This window comes from Bicyclus anynana, chromosome 4 (assembly GCF_947172395.1).
Source record: "Bicyclus anynana chromosome 4, ilBicAnyn1.1, whole genome shotgun sequence".
NCBI classification, from domain to species: Eukaryota; Metazoa; Arthropoda; class Insecta; order Lepidoptera; family Nymphalidae; genus Bicyclus; species Bicyclus anynana.
The window spans coordinates 6,943,751-6,960,644 of record NC_069086.1 but is presented as its reverse complement, the minus strand read 5'-3'; the positions used below and the strand labels follow the sequence as shown (position 1 = coordinate 6,960,644).

General features: G+C 33.6%; 2 protein-coding genes and 1 long non-coding RNA gene across 15 annotated transcripts in view; 1 reads left to right on the top strand and 2 right to left on the bottom strand.

Annotated features, from left to right (window-relative positions):
* Positions 1 to 1,654: 1,654 nt before the first annotated feature.
* On the bottom strand, positions 1,655 to 6,938 carry LOC112054320 (transcription factor E2F7). The gene is made up of 3 exons (XM_024094068.2): positions 6,481 to 6,938; positions 5,413 to 5,746; positions 1,655 to 4,591 (listed from the first exon to the last, which is right to left on the bottom strand). The coding sequence occupies exons 1-3, from the start codon at positions 6,666 to 6,668 to the stop codon at positions 4,109 to 4,111; spliced, it is 1,005 nt and encodes a 334-aa protein (XP_023949836.2). The 5' UTR covers positions 6,669 to 6,938; the 3' UTR covers positions 1,655 to 4,108.
* A 274-nt stretch (positions 6,939 to 7,212) lies between these two features.
* Positions 7,213 to 10,182, top strand: LOC112054322 (uncharacterized). Its single transcript, XR_008250797.1, has 3 exons — positions 7,213 to 7,445; positions 7,533 to 7,735; positions 9,843 to 10,182. It is a non-coding gene; the product is annotated as an uncharacterized LOC112054322 (long non-coding RNA).
* A 642-nt stretch (positions 10,183 to 10,824) lies between these two features.
* The window catches only part of LOC112054318 (TLD domain-containing protein 2), a 180,121-nt gene continuing 174,051 nt past the window's right edge, over positions 10,825 to 16,894 (bottom strand). For all 13 annotated transcript variants that reach the window (XM_052881414.1, XM_052881415.1, XM_052881418.1 and 10 more), the window contains one exon: positions 10,825 to 16,875. In XM_052881414.1, the coding sequence (XP_052737374.1) occupies positions 16,740 to 16,875 (136 nt within the window). In that variant the 3' untranslated portion in view covers positions 10,825 to 16,739. The remainder of the gene's footprint in view (positions 16,876 to 16,894) is intronic.

Below are 16,894 nucleotides of genomic sequence, written 5' to 3'. Positions count from 1 at the left end.
TAAAATTAGTTTTAAATTACTTCGTCACTAAATTTCTTCTTCTAAAAATATTTTATTTTTTAAATGATTGATATATTATTTATAATATTAATGATATTCGGCTTTACTGTGTTCACCAAACAAAATTGTTCCTAAAACACTACCAATTTTTGTAAGATTTAAAACACTACCAATTTATGTATTTATTGGTAAATTATTTGGGAGTTATAAAACATACCAACACAGTGCTGTGTTGTGTAAACTTATAAAGTTCTGGAAAAATCCTTGGTTTTCCTTTAAGGAAATAAGGAATCCTGTAAGATCATTTCGTTTTGTCTATTTGTTAAGGTTCCTTTTTCTCAGGAACGCGTAGAGATATAAAGTTGAAATTAATATGAAATACTGAGTCACATTGGAGCTGTGAACAAAATCGAAAAAAAAATAGCCCTTTATAAAAAAATAGCTAAAGGAAATTAATTTATACTAACAATTTCTTTCAGTATTGTACGGAACCTCAGTCGGAAAGTAAGACTCGAACTTGCCCGGTTTTTTATATATTTTGTGATCCACCTATCAATTTGTATTTAATTCAAAATAGATTGACTAGCATGTTTACTAATATTACACTGTTTGTTTCTAGGTTTAAAAACATTAAAATCAATTATTTTTTATGATAACTTATAGGATTTGCAATAATGTAGCTATAAATTTAGGAATTATGATCTTTTTTTTGTGTACCTTCATTAAATGTGTTTAAATAAATTTAGTTGTATACTAGTTTAGTAAGTTTTAAAGATGATTATTATATTAAAAGTGTTGCGTTGATTTTATTATTAAATTTAGCTTTAAATCTTGGGCATGTTTTATAACATGGAAGTTAAAAACTTCCACACTAGCAAATACCTAATGTAAAAACTTTCTTATTTAAAAAAATATTTAAAATAAAATACTGTTTATTATTTATCAATGCCAACACTAAATAAGTTCAGTAAATAAACAAATTAATTAACCCTGTGAAATGACTATGGTACCGAGCATGTTCAGAAATAATACATTTATGATTTACTAGCGGACGCCAGCGACATCGTCCACCCTTAGACCTCTTTAATCCGGCTCTGTCGCAAAATCCGTTCTTAGTGGATACCTACTAACTATAAACTACCTCCCTGCCAAATTTCAGCTTTGTACATCGAGCGGTTTACGAGATTTCGTGATGAATGACCTTTCGCATTTACATTTATTAGGATTTAATTCATGAATGGTATTGGGTAGATAGTAACTAGGTACAGTCGAAGCCTACAATCATACCAAGTGAAGTCCTAATTAAAAATATAAGTAACTAGCTGACGTTGAGCGGTTTCACCCGCGTGGTTCCCGTTCCCGTAGGAATATGGGGATAATATATAGCCTATAGCCTTCCTCGATAAATGGACTATCTAACACAGAAAGAATTTTTCAAATCGAACCAGTAGTTCCTGAGATTAGCGCGTTCAATCAAACAAACAAACAAACTCTTCAGCTTTATAATTTTAGTATAGATTTTAAACTCAACCGGGAAATCAAACCCAGGACCAAGTCTGCAAGGTCAACAAAACTAACACTGAGCCACGTTGTAATTATATAGCTACAGTTTACATTCCTTGTTATGAAGGGCGAGACAATTGAAAAGCAAACATATAATCCATTATATTTATTACATGTAACTTAGAACAAATATAAAAAAGCAACTTTGTTATAAAATTCATTGTAATAACTACCTATCAAAGATGACAAGAAATAAATGCATAAATTTTCATAGTTTAGTCAAAACATCTATATATAAACGCCTTTTATAAACATAAAATCACAAAATGTGAAGGCAACATAATAGGTATAGTCTGATTCAATCTTTATGACGTCTCGGAAATTAGCTGCTGATCACGTAAGGCGACTGCGGGTAGGCAGCAAACGCGCGGTGTGATGCCCCGCCGCGCCCTTTCGTTATCGCTGATATCTAAAATCTTGTATTGCGCAGCTGAACGCACGATGTTCCCAAACGTCATAAAGTTTGCATGCTATTATGCATATCTGACTAATATTATAAATTATAATATAATATATAAGAAATAGTTTATGTGGCTGAAAGTCTGACAATGGAATATAAAATTACAGTAGATGTGTTAGATAAACTAGGCTTCTAATTAAATCCAAATAAAGATCATCAAAAGCCTCAATAGCTCAACGGTAAGAGCGGTCGGACTCATCACCGAGAGGTGGTGGTTCAATCCTCACCCCATTGGTCTATTGTCGTACCCACTCCTATCAGTCTTTCCCGACTAGTTGGAGGGGAATGGGAATATTTGTCATATTATAAAAAATATAGGTATGGCAAATATTCTATTAAAAAAAATACCAATAGATTTTGAGATAATAACAAAATTTCTGCCTCAATATATTAATATTCTTATGACATCATTTTAATAGTAAAAATAAATAGTATTTTCTTAATTTTGTTCCATTTTACATCTATTATTGAAACTCATCGAAAAAATATTAAATATTTAGTGTGAAGATAATATGCCATAAATATACTTCATTTAAATAATTATTATTTCACAAATATGTTTTTATCTTAGTCATAAACTTCCCAGGAGGACATGTAAGTAATGCTCAAATCATAATTTTGTAGTCAGTCTATTCCAGGATCATTTGATGAGTCCATTTAGAATTTAAATCATACACGCATGCCACTATCAAAATTTTAGACCATCAATTCTCAAAGACCCCCCGGGGTCTATGTTGACGTGACATAAAAATGGGGGTTCACGATTCATAAGTTGGGGTCCCTGAAAATTTCCCTTCAAAAATTAAAGTTGTCTGAAATATTGGACAATATTCTCAAGTAATCAGTTCTCACATTTTTTTTTAAAACTGTTATTTTGCCATAAAAATTAAAATTCCAAAGGTGAATCTAATCACATTTTTTGTCAAGTGTTGGATAGAAATTTAGTAGGGGGTCCACCGGAACAAGTTAAATTAGAAAGTGGTCTATAATAAATAAATAAATAAATAAGAAAAAATAGTTTGAGAACCTCTGTTTTAGACAGTGGTAATTTGTACAGACATCCAGTTTAAGAATAATTCTACAGATTCCTCTAGAATATAACATGGTCTCGGCATTAAGTCAGTTCTTTTATCTTAATAACTTCCATAATTCCAACTGATTTTCATAATTTTAGCATTACATTGTGCAGACATAGTTCACATAAAATATTCTCTCTGTTTAACTTTATGAATATTGTTCTACAATCTACAATAATGTCAAACCTCACATCCAATATTCAAATATTAGATGTATAAAATACATTAAATTAAATTTTGATAAATATTTATATGTATTACATAACTTGTATATCATAAAAGTCTTTGTAATAAATTCATTTAAACACGTTCTTAAAATAAATATGTAAGATACTCTAATTGCACTTTGTCTGTGACAAAGATAAACCTTTATTCGCAGTAACAAGAAAAAATAAATCCATAGTGAAACTTATTAACTCAACTTGTTTTTTTATTATTATATCCCCTGGAAGACAAGCATATTTAAGTTCAGTCAAGTGTATAATTATATAAAACACAGACTCAAGTTGTTTGCCTATAAAATATGCATAAATCTGAAGCATATTTTACACTACAACTAAGCATTGTAGTACAGCTGTGTATCACAGTTTTACTTCAAAGTAAATCCTTTGTTGCCAACTCTCAATAGGCAACAACCATTGACCTCTTATAATAAAAGGATGCACAATCATGCAGAAAATTTCACTTAAAAACTGGCTAAAGCCTAAAGCCTAAATTCAGAGCAAATTCAACCTTAAGGGTTGAGTTTAAGGTTGAATTTCCAAATGCAACTACTTGAGTTGAGTGCCAAGAAGTTGTGTTTGGCACTCATTGAATGGGAACATTTTTTGGTTGCTGATTGTGCATCCACTTTTTAATAGGAGGTTGATCGCAACAACATATTTAATATTCAAATAAATATATAATGTCATGTATTGCAGTCCTTTGTAAATATTAGTTTATTTATGTTCTCATAAGAGTAGGATTCATTCATAAAATTAAGGGGGAAAATATTATAGGCATTTGTAAATCACAGTGTGATTCCATTGTTAATTCTAGTCAGTTCCATGTCTGCGACAAGCAAAATTTCATCCCACTTGTGTGATGGAGTGTGCGGTGGAGTAGTAACACCGAGCTTTTCAGAGTTTGTATTTGGCGTTGTGAACTCCAACTTTCTTTTTGACTTGCCCGCGTACACTTGACAAGGTGTCAAAAGCTGCTGTGTGTGTACCACTGCAAGTGGAGTTACTGGCGATGGGGTGTATACTATTATTTTCTCAGACTTTTTAATTTTATATGGCCCAACATACTTAAATACTGGTTTCTTTAATATTAAATTTCCAGAAACCTTTTCTATGAGACCAATTGAAATTAACACGTTAGCAATGTCGTATAACCTTCTCACTTTAGACTTGTGTTGACGATCTAGCTGCTCTGGTGACAGGGTTGTTTTGCTTTTGCTTGAGGTGTCTATGAGGACACTGACTGCCATCTCCAAATTAATGAGAGTGTTCTGAAAAAAAAACCATTTCACAATTTCAATATGAATTTCATGTATATGTTACCGTTAAATCTATACTAATATTATAAAGCTGAAGAGTTTGTTTGTTTGTTTGTTTGATTGAACGCGCTAATCTCAGGAACTACTGGACCGATTTGAAAAATTCTTTCAGTGTTAGATAGCCCATTTATCGAGGAAGGCTATAGGCTATATTTTATCCCCGTATTCCTACGGGAACGGGAACCACGCAAGTGAAACCGCGCGGCGTCAGCTAGTTATAAAATATGTTAGTTTATAATCACATTTGTGATATTATAATAATGAATCAGGGGCAAGTTCGGACAGTTGATGTTTTAAGATCAGTTTAACTTCCAATAGATTATAATATACCGAAAAATAACACGTTAAATTATAATCAGTATTTACAGTACACAATATGACAGTAGATTATAATATCACAAGTGAGATTATAAACTAACAGTAAGTATTTTACAATCTAATGGTATACATTCTACTTTTAGTTAATGGTTTAATCTTAGATGTAGTAGTTGGTTTGTGTGTAAAACTGGAGGAGTATTAACTCAACTAGCAGTGTGATAGAATATTACAACAATTATACTATGAAAAACTGAATATGATATGAAGTAAAAAAATATATGACACTCAGGCAGTTGCATAACTTTACCACTCAAATTTATTGAACAGTACTTTTGCTCTGACAGCCCAGGAAGCCGGTGGCCATACAATATGTAGGCCTGTGGCATTTTACCAATGTTGCTACTCTATGTTATACTGCCACATCATAATTCTATAGAATAAAGGTTTCTACTCACTGGTGGTTCCACTAAGAAAAGCATTAAAAATCTCTGTGCCAAAACTCCGAGAGTCTTGTGCTTAGGAGCTGGGGGCTTTGGGGCTTTGCCACGAAGTGCATCAGACAACCTCAGATTTTCCCCCTGCCTTTTCAGCATCTTCAGGAAGGAGTTCAGACGTGCTCCTCCATGCCAGAGGTATGTGTTCTTCCGCTTGTGCACGGCACATTGCATGGCCTCCAGGATGTTTATAATGTCATACATTCTCCGTTTTTCAACACCTAACCGGGCTGCTGTGCTATCCAACTGAATTTCCACTGTTCCATTTCCATGCAGTGGATAGAGATTGAGAAATCTAAACCAAACATTACATCATACTCAAAATAAATATATTATACAGGATGCTCGGAAATATTTTCCATAACTCTGGGGTTATATTCATTACCAAAAAAATACAGAGGGATTTTTTTAAAATCATACATTTATTTTTTTAGAGTTAGCTTGTTTAATAAAGATTCCAACCAATAAGTTTATAGCACCCATAAACAAGTTTAAAGATATTGTTGTTTAATCCTAACTGTGCCACTGTTAAGCATAGTTATGTGATTGTGAGTACACAGTTATGCACCCTGTGGTATATTATCTGTATATTGGCATACACCTCATAGTTTCACCCACATTGTTCCTGTTCCTGTGGGATTTTGGGGAGAAAATGTAGCCTATGACACTTACAGATGATGTGGCTTTTTATTTATAAAAGAATTTCCAAAATTGGTTCAGTAGATCCATAGATTATGGTCCACAACCTCACAAATATTCCCTTTAAATAATATTACTATAGATCAATTTAAAGTACACAGTAAGCTTAGTAGTGCAGTGAATACTAACTATAGCAGTGGATTCCATTTCCATAACTGGAAAATATTGCACTATTCAAAATAAACTTCATATGTATGTGTTTTTGAATTCCATCTATCATGTTAGTAAATCTTAAAATTTACAGTCAGAATAAGATGATAAAGTGCTTTAAGGAGATCTGCTTCTGCTACCTTACTTACTTACTATTGGACCTACAAAAAAGATACGTACTTGTCACATAATATTTGAAGGGACTTCTCCTTACGATGTGCCGCGCTAGGCGGCGGCGTGGGATACTGCAAAGCAACATTGGTCAACAACTTAAGGTTAGCAGTGGGAGACACATAACTGGACGCATTTGTGACCTCACTCAGAGCAGATCGCTTAGGAGTACAAGTAATGTTATCATCTTCATACATTGTGCGAGAACATTATGTATAAATCCTACACAACAAATATTCGCGTACTTTTTGACAGTTCTTACACAAATCCAGTTGGTATCGAGAGCGTTGGGAGCCAAAATTTACAAGTAGTTTAACTGTTTATGTGGAATAGAATATTTTTATTCACTTTATATTTTCATTGTATATTCTTATTCTCATTTTTTATGTATTTAGAGAACACATACTAAATAATAACCTAACAAATAAACAAGTTTTGACATTTACTCGCAAATGCGCGCGAGCAAAGAAAAAAAAATTATCAACTATCCTACGTTTTATTTTTGCAAAATCTCGTATTTTTGTAAATTGTGATACATTTCTATGCGCTTATTTTTTGGTCTCCAATCTCCGTGGGATTTTAATTTTTATGTGATAAACGTTTACGTCTAGCATGCAGTGTGTGAATGTGTGATATTCCCTGATATTCCTTATTATTTGGTCTTCGTCTTTGACATAGAGTAATTAAGTCTATGTTACACACGTGGTCATAATTGTCAATGTCATTGTCGTGTGTCAAACTACAAATTGACTTTTCGTTTTGTAATTTTGTTGGTTCAAATCAAAATCAAAAACATTTATTTAAAATTAAAATTAAATGATGCGATGCGTCTCTTTCCTTAAATAATTTATAAATCGACTTCAAATTGTATTTATTTATTGTAATGTTTCATATTTTTTCTTTATTGCTTCTTTTTGTGAGTTGGTGCTCTGCCGAGACCAATCTTAGTCTTTCTATCAAAGTCAATAATACTGGTAAGTTCTTGTAGTTCTTGTAGTTTAATAATTAGGTACAATTTTATTGTATATTAGACTGATATGATTTTTTTTTTATTCTTTCAGAAAACATATTGTGTCGAGAGTGTGGTACTCCGATACTGACATCTGATACAATAATCTCAAAGCCTAGTGCCGCGTCACAACATTCATTTAACGACACAATATTCAGCAAGAAGGAAGTGTTGGTCCAGCTCCTAGTACAGGATATATTTCTGCGATATCCCATTATAACATCTAGTGAAGCCACTTGCATTGGGAAAGGAGATGTATGTGATTATTACACTTGTAATTTTCTTACCTTGTCAATGCTATTACTACGACTACATTAAAATTAGTTTTGCTTTGCCAACTGTTATAAACACAAAAAAGATAGGTTTGTGTGAGACTCTCAAGAAAGCCACATTGTAATGTATTAAAATCTCTAAATTCATATTGATTTCCACATTTACTACATTCTGGCAATCAATTAGTATTGACTTGATTTGAAGGCTTCTGAGAATATGTATACCAAGGAAATGTAGTGTAATAAACACTTTTACTTGGGAACAATACACCTACATTTAATTAGCCAAGTTATTATTGTTATTAGAAAAACTTGTTTCACACAAACACTGCATATAAAATAATATGCAGTTGAATTGAGAAACCTCTGTTTGAAGTCAGTTGAGGTTTTCAGTTTCATGCAAACATACAATCAGATATAGTGGAGGACTTTCTTTTGTAATATGTATAGAGATTTATGACTGATGCCAAAATTATTATAATTACAGTGGGAAGATGATGACTCATGGTTCCCTGGTCATGTTATGAAACCATGTTTTTGCCCGGAATGTGGAGCTTTTGTTGGCTGGGCATTTGAGAATGACAATCCAACAACAGTTGATTCTTCCAATCAGTTTTTTGGCCTTATATTGGCAAATTTAATTGGTGAAAATTGTAAATATTTCCTAATAAACTCAGATTGTGTCTTTCGTTGGGATTATATTGTGTATGTCTGATATGTTGGCCTGTTTGTGATGTGCTTATCAAAATCGACATTAATCAACATGGCTTATGATAAATGTTGCAAAGGCTTTAGATATCGAAATAGTATAACATGGATGTAATTGTGGCCCGTAAATGTATTAATATGAATTAAATAACATTGGTAGGTACAAGTACTTACAACAGTAATAGTTATAGCATACTGTGGATTTTCAGAGTCCAAGGCTGAATGAAAAAGTCACACCCTATTTCACTCATTACTTTATCAAGTTATAATATTTTATTCAACAATCCTGAATTACATTGTACTATGTATACAAAAATAAGATAATCTTCCACTGTTTCTGAAGGACATATCTACGAAAAAGAAAAGGCCAACCCAGTAAGCATTGACAAGGTTGTGACGCTTGCCACTGGCTCTTTGTAATTGTCCTTTTGGTCTGGGAGCAATGGTAGTGGCAGTGTTATCCACTGACTTACAATTAGGAAGGTCTAATTTGCAGTATATATCACAAAAGTTTCATAATATATAGGTTTGAACCATAGAGTTCATACATAGACAAAGACTTCTGCCTGTGAACTGCAGCTATTATGCACTTTAACCTTATATTATACTTGGAGACAGGTGGCACAGACACAGATGCTTGGAGGCAGGATCAGCCTACAAATGATAACCATTATTGTAATTAATTAAAAAGAGTGTCTTTCTGTCTCTTCTCAGTAGATAGTTGTAAACTTATATAGTAAATACACTATAAATTAAAGTAAAAAAGATAAATAGAAATAAAAATTAATATTTTTCATATATGGTTAACACTTCATTTCCATCAATTTGAAAATTATTTTTGTAATACTGCTGAGCATAATCTATTTTTATATTACTGCTGAGCGTAGTCTATTTATAAACTCTCTGGCTGACTGTTAGATAACCAGCATTATGGGGTACCTACAATGCTGCACCCTGGATGTTGTTTGCAATTTGCTGTAGCATACTGGCAGCCTAAATGTTTTTCTGAGATACTGTTTTGTGGCAATGTCAGAATAAAACTATTTTTCTATGCTATAATCTCAGTGCCAAATTTCATCCAGATCTTTTCCATTTTTAGCCATTCTGAAGTGATACATCAAACATTCACTGCCTTTACACATACAGTTTTGATTGCTGGTTGGTCATTGTTTCGGACTGTGGATCAAACTGTCGTGTTTTGAATTACAAGAGTTTTGGACTGAGGGTTGGACCGGCGCGTGCTATTTACTACGATCAGAACTGTACTTGTGAAGACCTCTATTCATCTTTACTTTTACATTTATAAAACATGGGCAGCTTACAGTAAATCGTTAATTTCATGGTAATTTTATTTTTATTAATATTGTTTATTTCATTTTCAGTTGTAAACTCTCTTCTTACTTTCCCCTCAACTCACTATGGAGACTAGTCTATCTGTAGAAGACAAAGATTTTTTAGCGAAATGTGAAGAAGAACTCAAGGATCGTTATACTGAAAAAGATGAGGAATTCATGAAAGTGTACAACAGACAACCTTCTATCCCACCCATAATGGAAAACTTCAGTCAATCCCGAAACTATGGACGTAGGAATGATCGACGTTACAATAGATACAACCCACACGATCGACAAGGATCTAGGAATTATGATAGAAATCGAGATAGAGGTCCTAGAGGCTATAATGATTACAATCGCTCTAGTTATTAAAACTATTTTGTCTCGAGATGTGTGGTTTTATTGTAAAACTAGCGGACGCCCGCGACTTAGTCCGGATAAAACCCTACTACTACCCTACCACTCTATAGTTACCCTACCGTACAGGGGATGAGTAGGGACTCAACCCTACCCCTAATCTACTCCTACCCTACCTTACCCTACGCGACGGAAGCTTAGAAAATGGAGTTCTCCCGTTTTCCCAACATTTTCCTTCATTGCTCTGCTCCTATTGATCATAGCGTGATGAAAAGTACTATTTACTATAACTTGCCCAGGAGTATGAAGAATAATTGTACCAAGTTTCGTTAAAATCCGTCGAGTAGTTTTTGTTTCTCTAACGAACATACACAGACAAAAATTTTACTGATTGCATTTTTGGCATTAGTATCGGTCACTAATCACCCGCTGAAATACTTATATTTCATGTACAGAATTGACCTCTGCAAATTTATTATACTTATGTATAGATTATGAGAGTTGCTATTTAATTTATATAATTTCATAAGGCAGTGGTTTTGCACGTTTTTTACAGCTTGCATCTTAACTTGATAGCATATTATATTTACATATAAATATATATATATATTGGACAAAATGAGGTTATTTTTGTGCTTTAGAATAAAGGTTTTTGTACTTTAAATAAAACCAATTTTATTTCATCAAAAGAATATATTCTCAGTTATTATGGCTTGATTTACATTTTAACAACTTAGAAATTACATAATAATAGATCACCGGAACGCAATACAGCTACAGCATAATTATTTGAAGAATAGCAAACAACAGAATAAATAAATATTTAAACATCTCACCGCTACTTAACAAGTCATTAGTGATTAAATATTTGTAACATTTAAATATGCCGATAATATTCCCCGAAACTAATTTCTCATTCCTACGATTTTTCGATGAAAAACAATAACAATGCAGTGGAGACTTGTACCAATCTTAATTTACAGATTCGCGAAACTTTTAATTGGTCCTTACAAAGTATGACCATTTTTTTATATTTCTACAAGTTAGCCCTTATCTACAATCTCATCTGATGGTAAGTGATCCTAAATGGAAGCGAGCTAACTTGTTAGGAGTAGGATGAAATCTACACGACATCGAACCGGAACGCTAAATCGCTGGCCGGTACGTCTTTGTCGGTAGGGTGGTCCAGACCTGGACCAATTAAGAAAACCTCAATCGGCCCAGCCGGGGATCGAAACCAGGACCTCCGTCTTGTAAATCCACCGCGCACACCACTGCGCCACGGAGACCGTGCATCTGTTGTAGGTTAAAGAAAGAGTTTTTGTATACATTTAATTGCGATAACAATCGTTTTATGCATGTGCGTGCACAAGGTTGTCAACTAGGGTAAGGTAGTACAAAATGGAAAATTCCCTCCAATTACAGGTTAGTTAGCAATTCTAGGTTAGGGTAGGGAGTGCACTTTTGCATCTATGGAATGCAAGCCATTAAAATTTCTCGTTTAGGTTAATAGTCTTCACTGCATTTTATTTTATTTTTATTTTTACATGGACATAAACACTCGTGATAGTTAGGTACTTTGCTAATAGTTACAGCTTCACTTCCATTTGGCTCGCTTCACTATTTCATATTATTTTTTTTATAATATTAAAATGCTACCGAATTTGTGGAGTTATACACAAAAATATATCATGCTAATCTCATTATCTGTATAGGTAGGTAATATTATTCACATAGGCACCTTAATAACTAAACAAGTAACTCAAAAGGACAGCCTCCAAGTACATTATATTCAACATTGGAGTTTGCAATGTAATACATACCTTGATAGAGAATAACCGCTTTAATTATGTTCTTTGTGTCATTCATCAATAATATTGTAACGGCGAAAGTTTGTGTGTGTATGTTTTTTTCCTTTTTACGCTGCGGCTACTGAAGCGATTTGGCTAAAATTTGGCATGGAAATAGATTTTACTTTGGATTAACATATAGGCTAGTTAGTCCGCTAGTTTTTCATAAAAAAACATTTAAAACATGAACATTTTTAAGGCTACATTCCGTCAAGGCTTTCGATGTATATTTGTTTGTATAATCTTGGAAATCTGTTTGCTTGCTTCAGAATGCAGACTTAATGGTAAGGTTGTACAGACAAACGATTTTGTCAGCAATAGTTGCGTGTTGGTGTGTAAAACTAAAGTAACGTTCTTTTATGTGGGCTACAGACCTTCAGTTTCATCTAAATTCTAATCGTAATTTCAATCAAAATCATTAGAAATAAATTTTACAGTTCTCAGTTTTGACTGTACAGTTAAAGCTGCACGTGTGTAGCCTGCTTAACGAAACGAACCTTTAATTTATACACACATTAGCACTTAGTCTGTAGTAACCAACCAAATGGACTTCCTTATTAGATCAACTAATGCAATCTCCAGTGTAGTATACAAAGCGTTTTACATTTATTTATCAAGATGGATTGATTTATAAACAAAAAAAAAAACAGGTGCTTAAAACATAAAAATATTAGCCTTATTTACTTGGCAATTTTTTGTTACCTAATTTAAACATGGACTATATGTTCACACTGCCCTGCAATATTTTTAAAGACCTATCATATTTTCTATCGTTCTATCATATATTTGTAGGAATGCTAACTGAAGTAGCTATATTATATTATTTTGGTTAAAATAATTTCTTTATTATGAAATATTTACTAAAGAACAGTAAAATGGTTATTTTTCGATTCAAGACTGCATTAGTAAACTATTGTACACAGTGGTGTTCAATTGTTCACAAAACATATTATATCATGGACAGATCACAAATTGCCATCAGTTTACTGTTCAGTTAAATGATATTTAAATTAAAATCATTGTACAGTTAAAACTGACGGAAATAACTGTACAGTTAAAACTGACGGAAATAACTGTACAATTAAAACTGACGGAAATAACTGTACAGTTAAAACTGATGGAAATAACTATACAGTTAAAACTGACGGAACTAACTGTACAGTTAAAACTGACGGAACTAACTGTACAGTTAAAACCGACGGAAATAACTGTACAGTTGAAACTGACGGACACTACACACTAACGATTTAACTGAACAGTTCGACTGTTCAGTTAAAAATGAACGTCTGTAGCGCGGATTAGCGCAATTGAGTCATTTGCTACAGTCATACTTTATTACAGATTTTAGACTTTATATCAATGTTAATAGTGACACTATAAACATTGATATAAAGTCTAAAATCAATTAACACGACAACATGACCGAAAGACGACTAGATGGGAATTTTCGCCTCTGTATCAACATTCGCAACTAACAAAGTTAATATTATAATATTAATTACAAGTAGCAATGTCAATATAAGTTGCCAAATTGCAACAAACGATATCTATATTCTTTATACAGTTTCTTATGAAACAGTATAAATGATATTGATTGATTAGTATAGTCCGCGGCAAACTTCAAGTTCGCTCTGAACAGTTTCCTATGAAACTGTATTATTGATTGATATTGAATAATGATGGCAATTTTAGATCAGTCCAAATATCTACAATTTGTGTACATTAATATATGTAGTGAAATAATAAAATATATATTTCATCTGCAGTTTGTTTGTTTGTTTACATTAAACGTAGACTGGCCTGAAAACTTCATTACTGAACTCCTATTTGATATATTGCACACATCAAGTTCGGTGATTAGATATTTTAATTAAAAAAAAAATTAAAATGATTATATATTGCACTGTTATTATTAGTAGTTAAAATTATTATAGGGTGATATTATAGGTATAACATGCACAGTGGCGTGCACCGATCCTACGACACGGGTAAGCTAGGCAGACAGAAAGAAGCCAATTTTGAAAAAATCCTCAAACTTTTTAGCTCGTACGTAATGCTCGCCACTGGACTCTTCACACATTCAATCATCACAATACTCAATCAGTGCAGGCTAATCGTTACAACAATAATCATCATAGTTACATCAATAATAACATACTAAAATATACTCAATAGTAGGGGAGCCCGGGATGCTAAGTTTGCAGTTACTTGAGCGTCACGGGGACCGATTACATTTGGTAGATTAAATCATAGGAAGAAAAAATGATTATTTACTTATTTCGCTTTTAGCGGTGAAAATAAAACTACAGACTTTAAAAGCATTTTTTTACTTAGCGATTAATTAGGAGGTTATTTCCTTCAAAATATGTAAAAAATTAATCGCGCTTATAACTCGAGAACTAAAATATAAGGGTTTTAATTTTGTAATATTAAAACCCTCCCATTTCATTACGTTACGCTCAAATCGTCAGATTTTCGAAATGTGCCATTTTTAGCCACCAACTCCTACATTATCTTAATCTGACGTGCTGGTTGAGTTTTCTGAAGTTAGTTTTTTTTATTGCCCTAAACGTATCCACCAATATTAAGGGCTCATACTTGGTGGAGGTACTCAACAACGTGCAAGGTATAGTACCTTATGTCTATCTGCTGCGCTCGAGTAACTGCAAAAATCTCCTCATCGGCTCTCCTACTACAATAAATAACATTATATGACCAGATAAAATCCGAGTAACATCATTGCTAAGTGACACAATTACTAAGCACAATGACGATTACATTCATCAAGCACTAAGATAACTATATACTTTTTTTTTTTCAATAATTTTTTTTTTCACTAATCAATAATAATAATAATTTATTGTATCGGCTACTCATTTTCTGTACTGAAGCGTTTACATCGTATTTTTTTTTATTCATGCTCTGTATAGGTATATTCATAAAACAGAATAGTTTCTGTAATATAATTATAGAATGTATCCTCCTAATATACATTTCTCACTAATTAATATAATATAATAATTATTTTAATCAAATCGGTCAACTAAAAGATACAAAATGGTCATTATTATTAATAATAATTACGCTTCGACATAATAATTAAAATGCAACCACAATAATCAAATCACAGTGAAAGTTCAACATAAATTATGCTCACTAACTTAGATACACTAAAACACAGACGCGACAAATTAATACGATGCTCTACGAAAACTAAACTAAATTATGTGTTATTATATCGATATTTATACTGACGGTGTAATCAACTAGTGATTATAATAGTATAGTCCGCGCCAAACTTCAAGACCGCTCTGAACACGAGGCGTATCGCACTGTACAAAAACATATCCCAGTGGGGTTATCATAGCTCGACAGTTGATTGAAATTTTTGGCACTAGCCACAGATTAATCAATAATATACAGATGGAGCGTACGGAACACGACAGTGTCGTAGCCGCTTCAAATACGAAATTAAGAAGTAATATATTCTTGAGTCAGTACGACACGAACCGTCGCATCAGTAACTTCAAGAAAAAGGCGTCTCATGTTTTTAGATATTTTAAAAACTGTTCAAAAAACTAAAGAAATAAGAGAGTATTTTTTTATTGATAAATATATTAATTTATTAATATAGTAATTGTTGTAAAGTAGTCTTAAATTTTGAAATACAAATTATGAAAAAAGTTTGTATATGCGGATGTCAAGGAGACGCGTGACGTTAGTTTTTTTTTATGAGTTAGTTTTTTTTTATGAGTCTTCACCTCGCTGCTTTTATAGACTCACTCTGTATGATATTTACTCTGTGTTGAGAAATTCATATTTGAAGTATTGAAGATAAATTTCCAATTTACTTCAAATACCTATCCAAAAATGTCGACCAGCTCTCGGACCATAATATTTATGCAGTTTGGCTTGTTCCAACTTCAAAGCGGACCACAAGTTTGGCGCATATTAGTACGAGGCCACTCGCGCTCTCGGCAAGAATGGCACGACAACTGAGGCCGAGTGTATCTACCCGCCATTTTCATGTATACTCAGAGGCACAATTATTCGCCCACTTTAATATCACACGAGTCAATTAAAGTGGGCGGATAATTGCGCCTCTGAGTATATCTATTCGATGAGATAAACCACGGGCGCAAAGTTAAAAACTCCCGATAGACAAAGTGCCCGATAAAAATTCCGAGCGTCCGAGCGGCCATTTATGCGACATATAATCTAAAAAAAAAAAACTCCCGAAATATAGTCATTACAGCAATAACTGGGCAACACCAATATACGGCCGCTAAACACAAACAAACGTTTCGTTAAAAACCGTCTACGCAACGTCGTACAATAATAATAATCGTTTTCAAATAGTTACAAATAGTTTTTTTTTTATTTCGTTAATAATATATTATTCATTATTTAAATTTTTCTTAACAACGACGCACAGTAATAAATTGAATTGACACGTAATCGTTATCGGACAGCCCCCACTTCCTCCGTCGCGACGAACTCAACTTACATACGAACGACAATTGACTAGGTATGATGCACTCGCCTCGCGCGAGCCACGCAGCAAGCGACGCGGCGAGCGACGCGGCGAGCGACGCGGCGAGCGACGCGGCGAGCGACGCGACGAGCGACGCGGCGAGCTACGTATGCTACGTATCGTGCGGCGCGTGACTAGTGGCTCGAAAGTGTCAAATCTTCGTAGCAAACGTTCATAAGACAGTAGTGCGAAGCCCCCGCCGGCTCATATGAAGGTCCAGCACTCCATGATCTTGACGATGAAGTCCTCGCGCGTGGTGAGCGGCTCGTTGCCGTACGTGGTGCAGCGCTGCGTGCGGCCGAGGTACAGGTCGCCGTCCAGCCACAGCCCGAACTTGCCGCTGCAAACGATACATATAC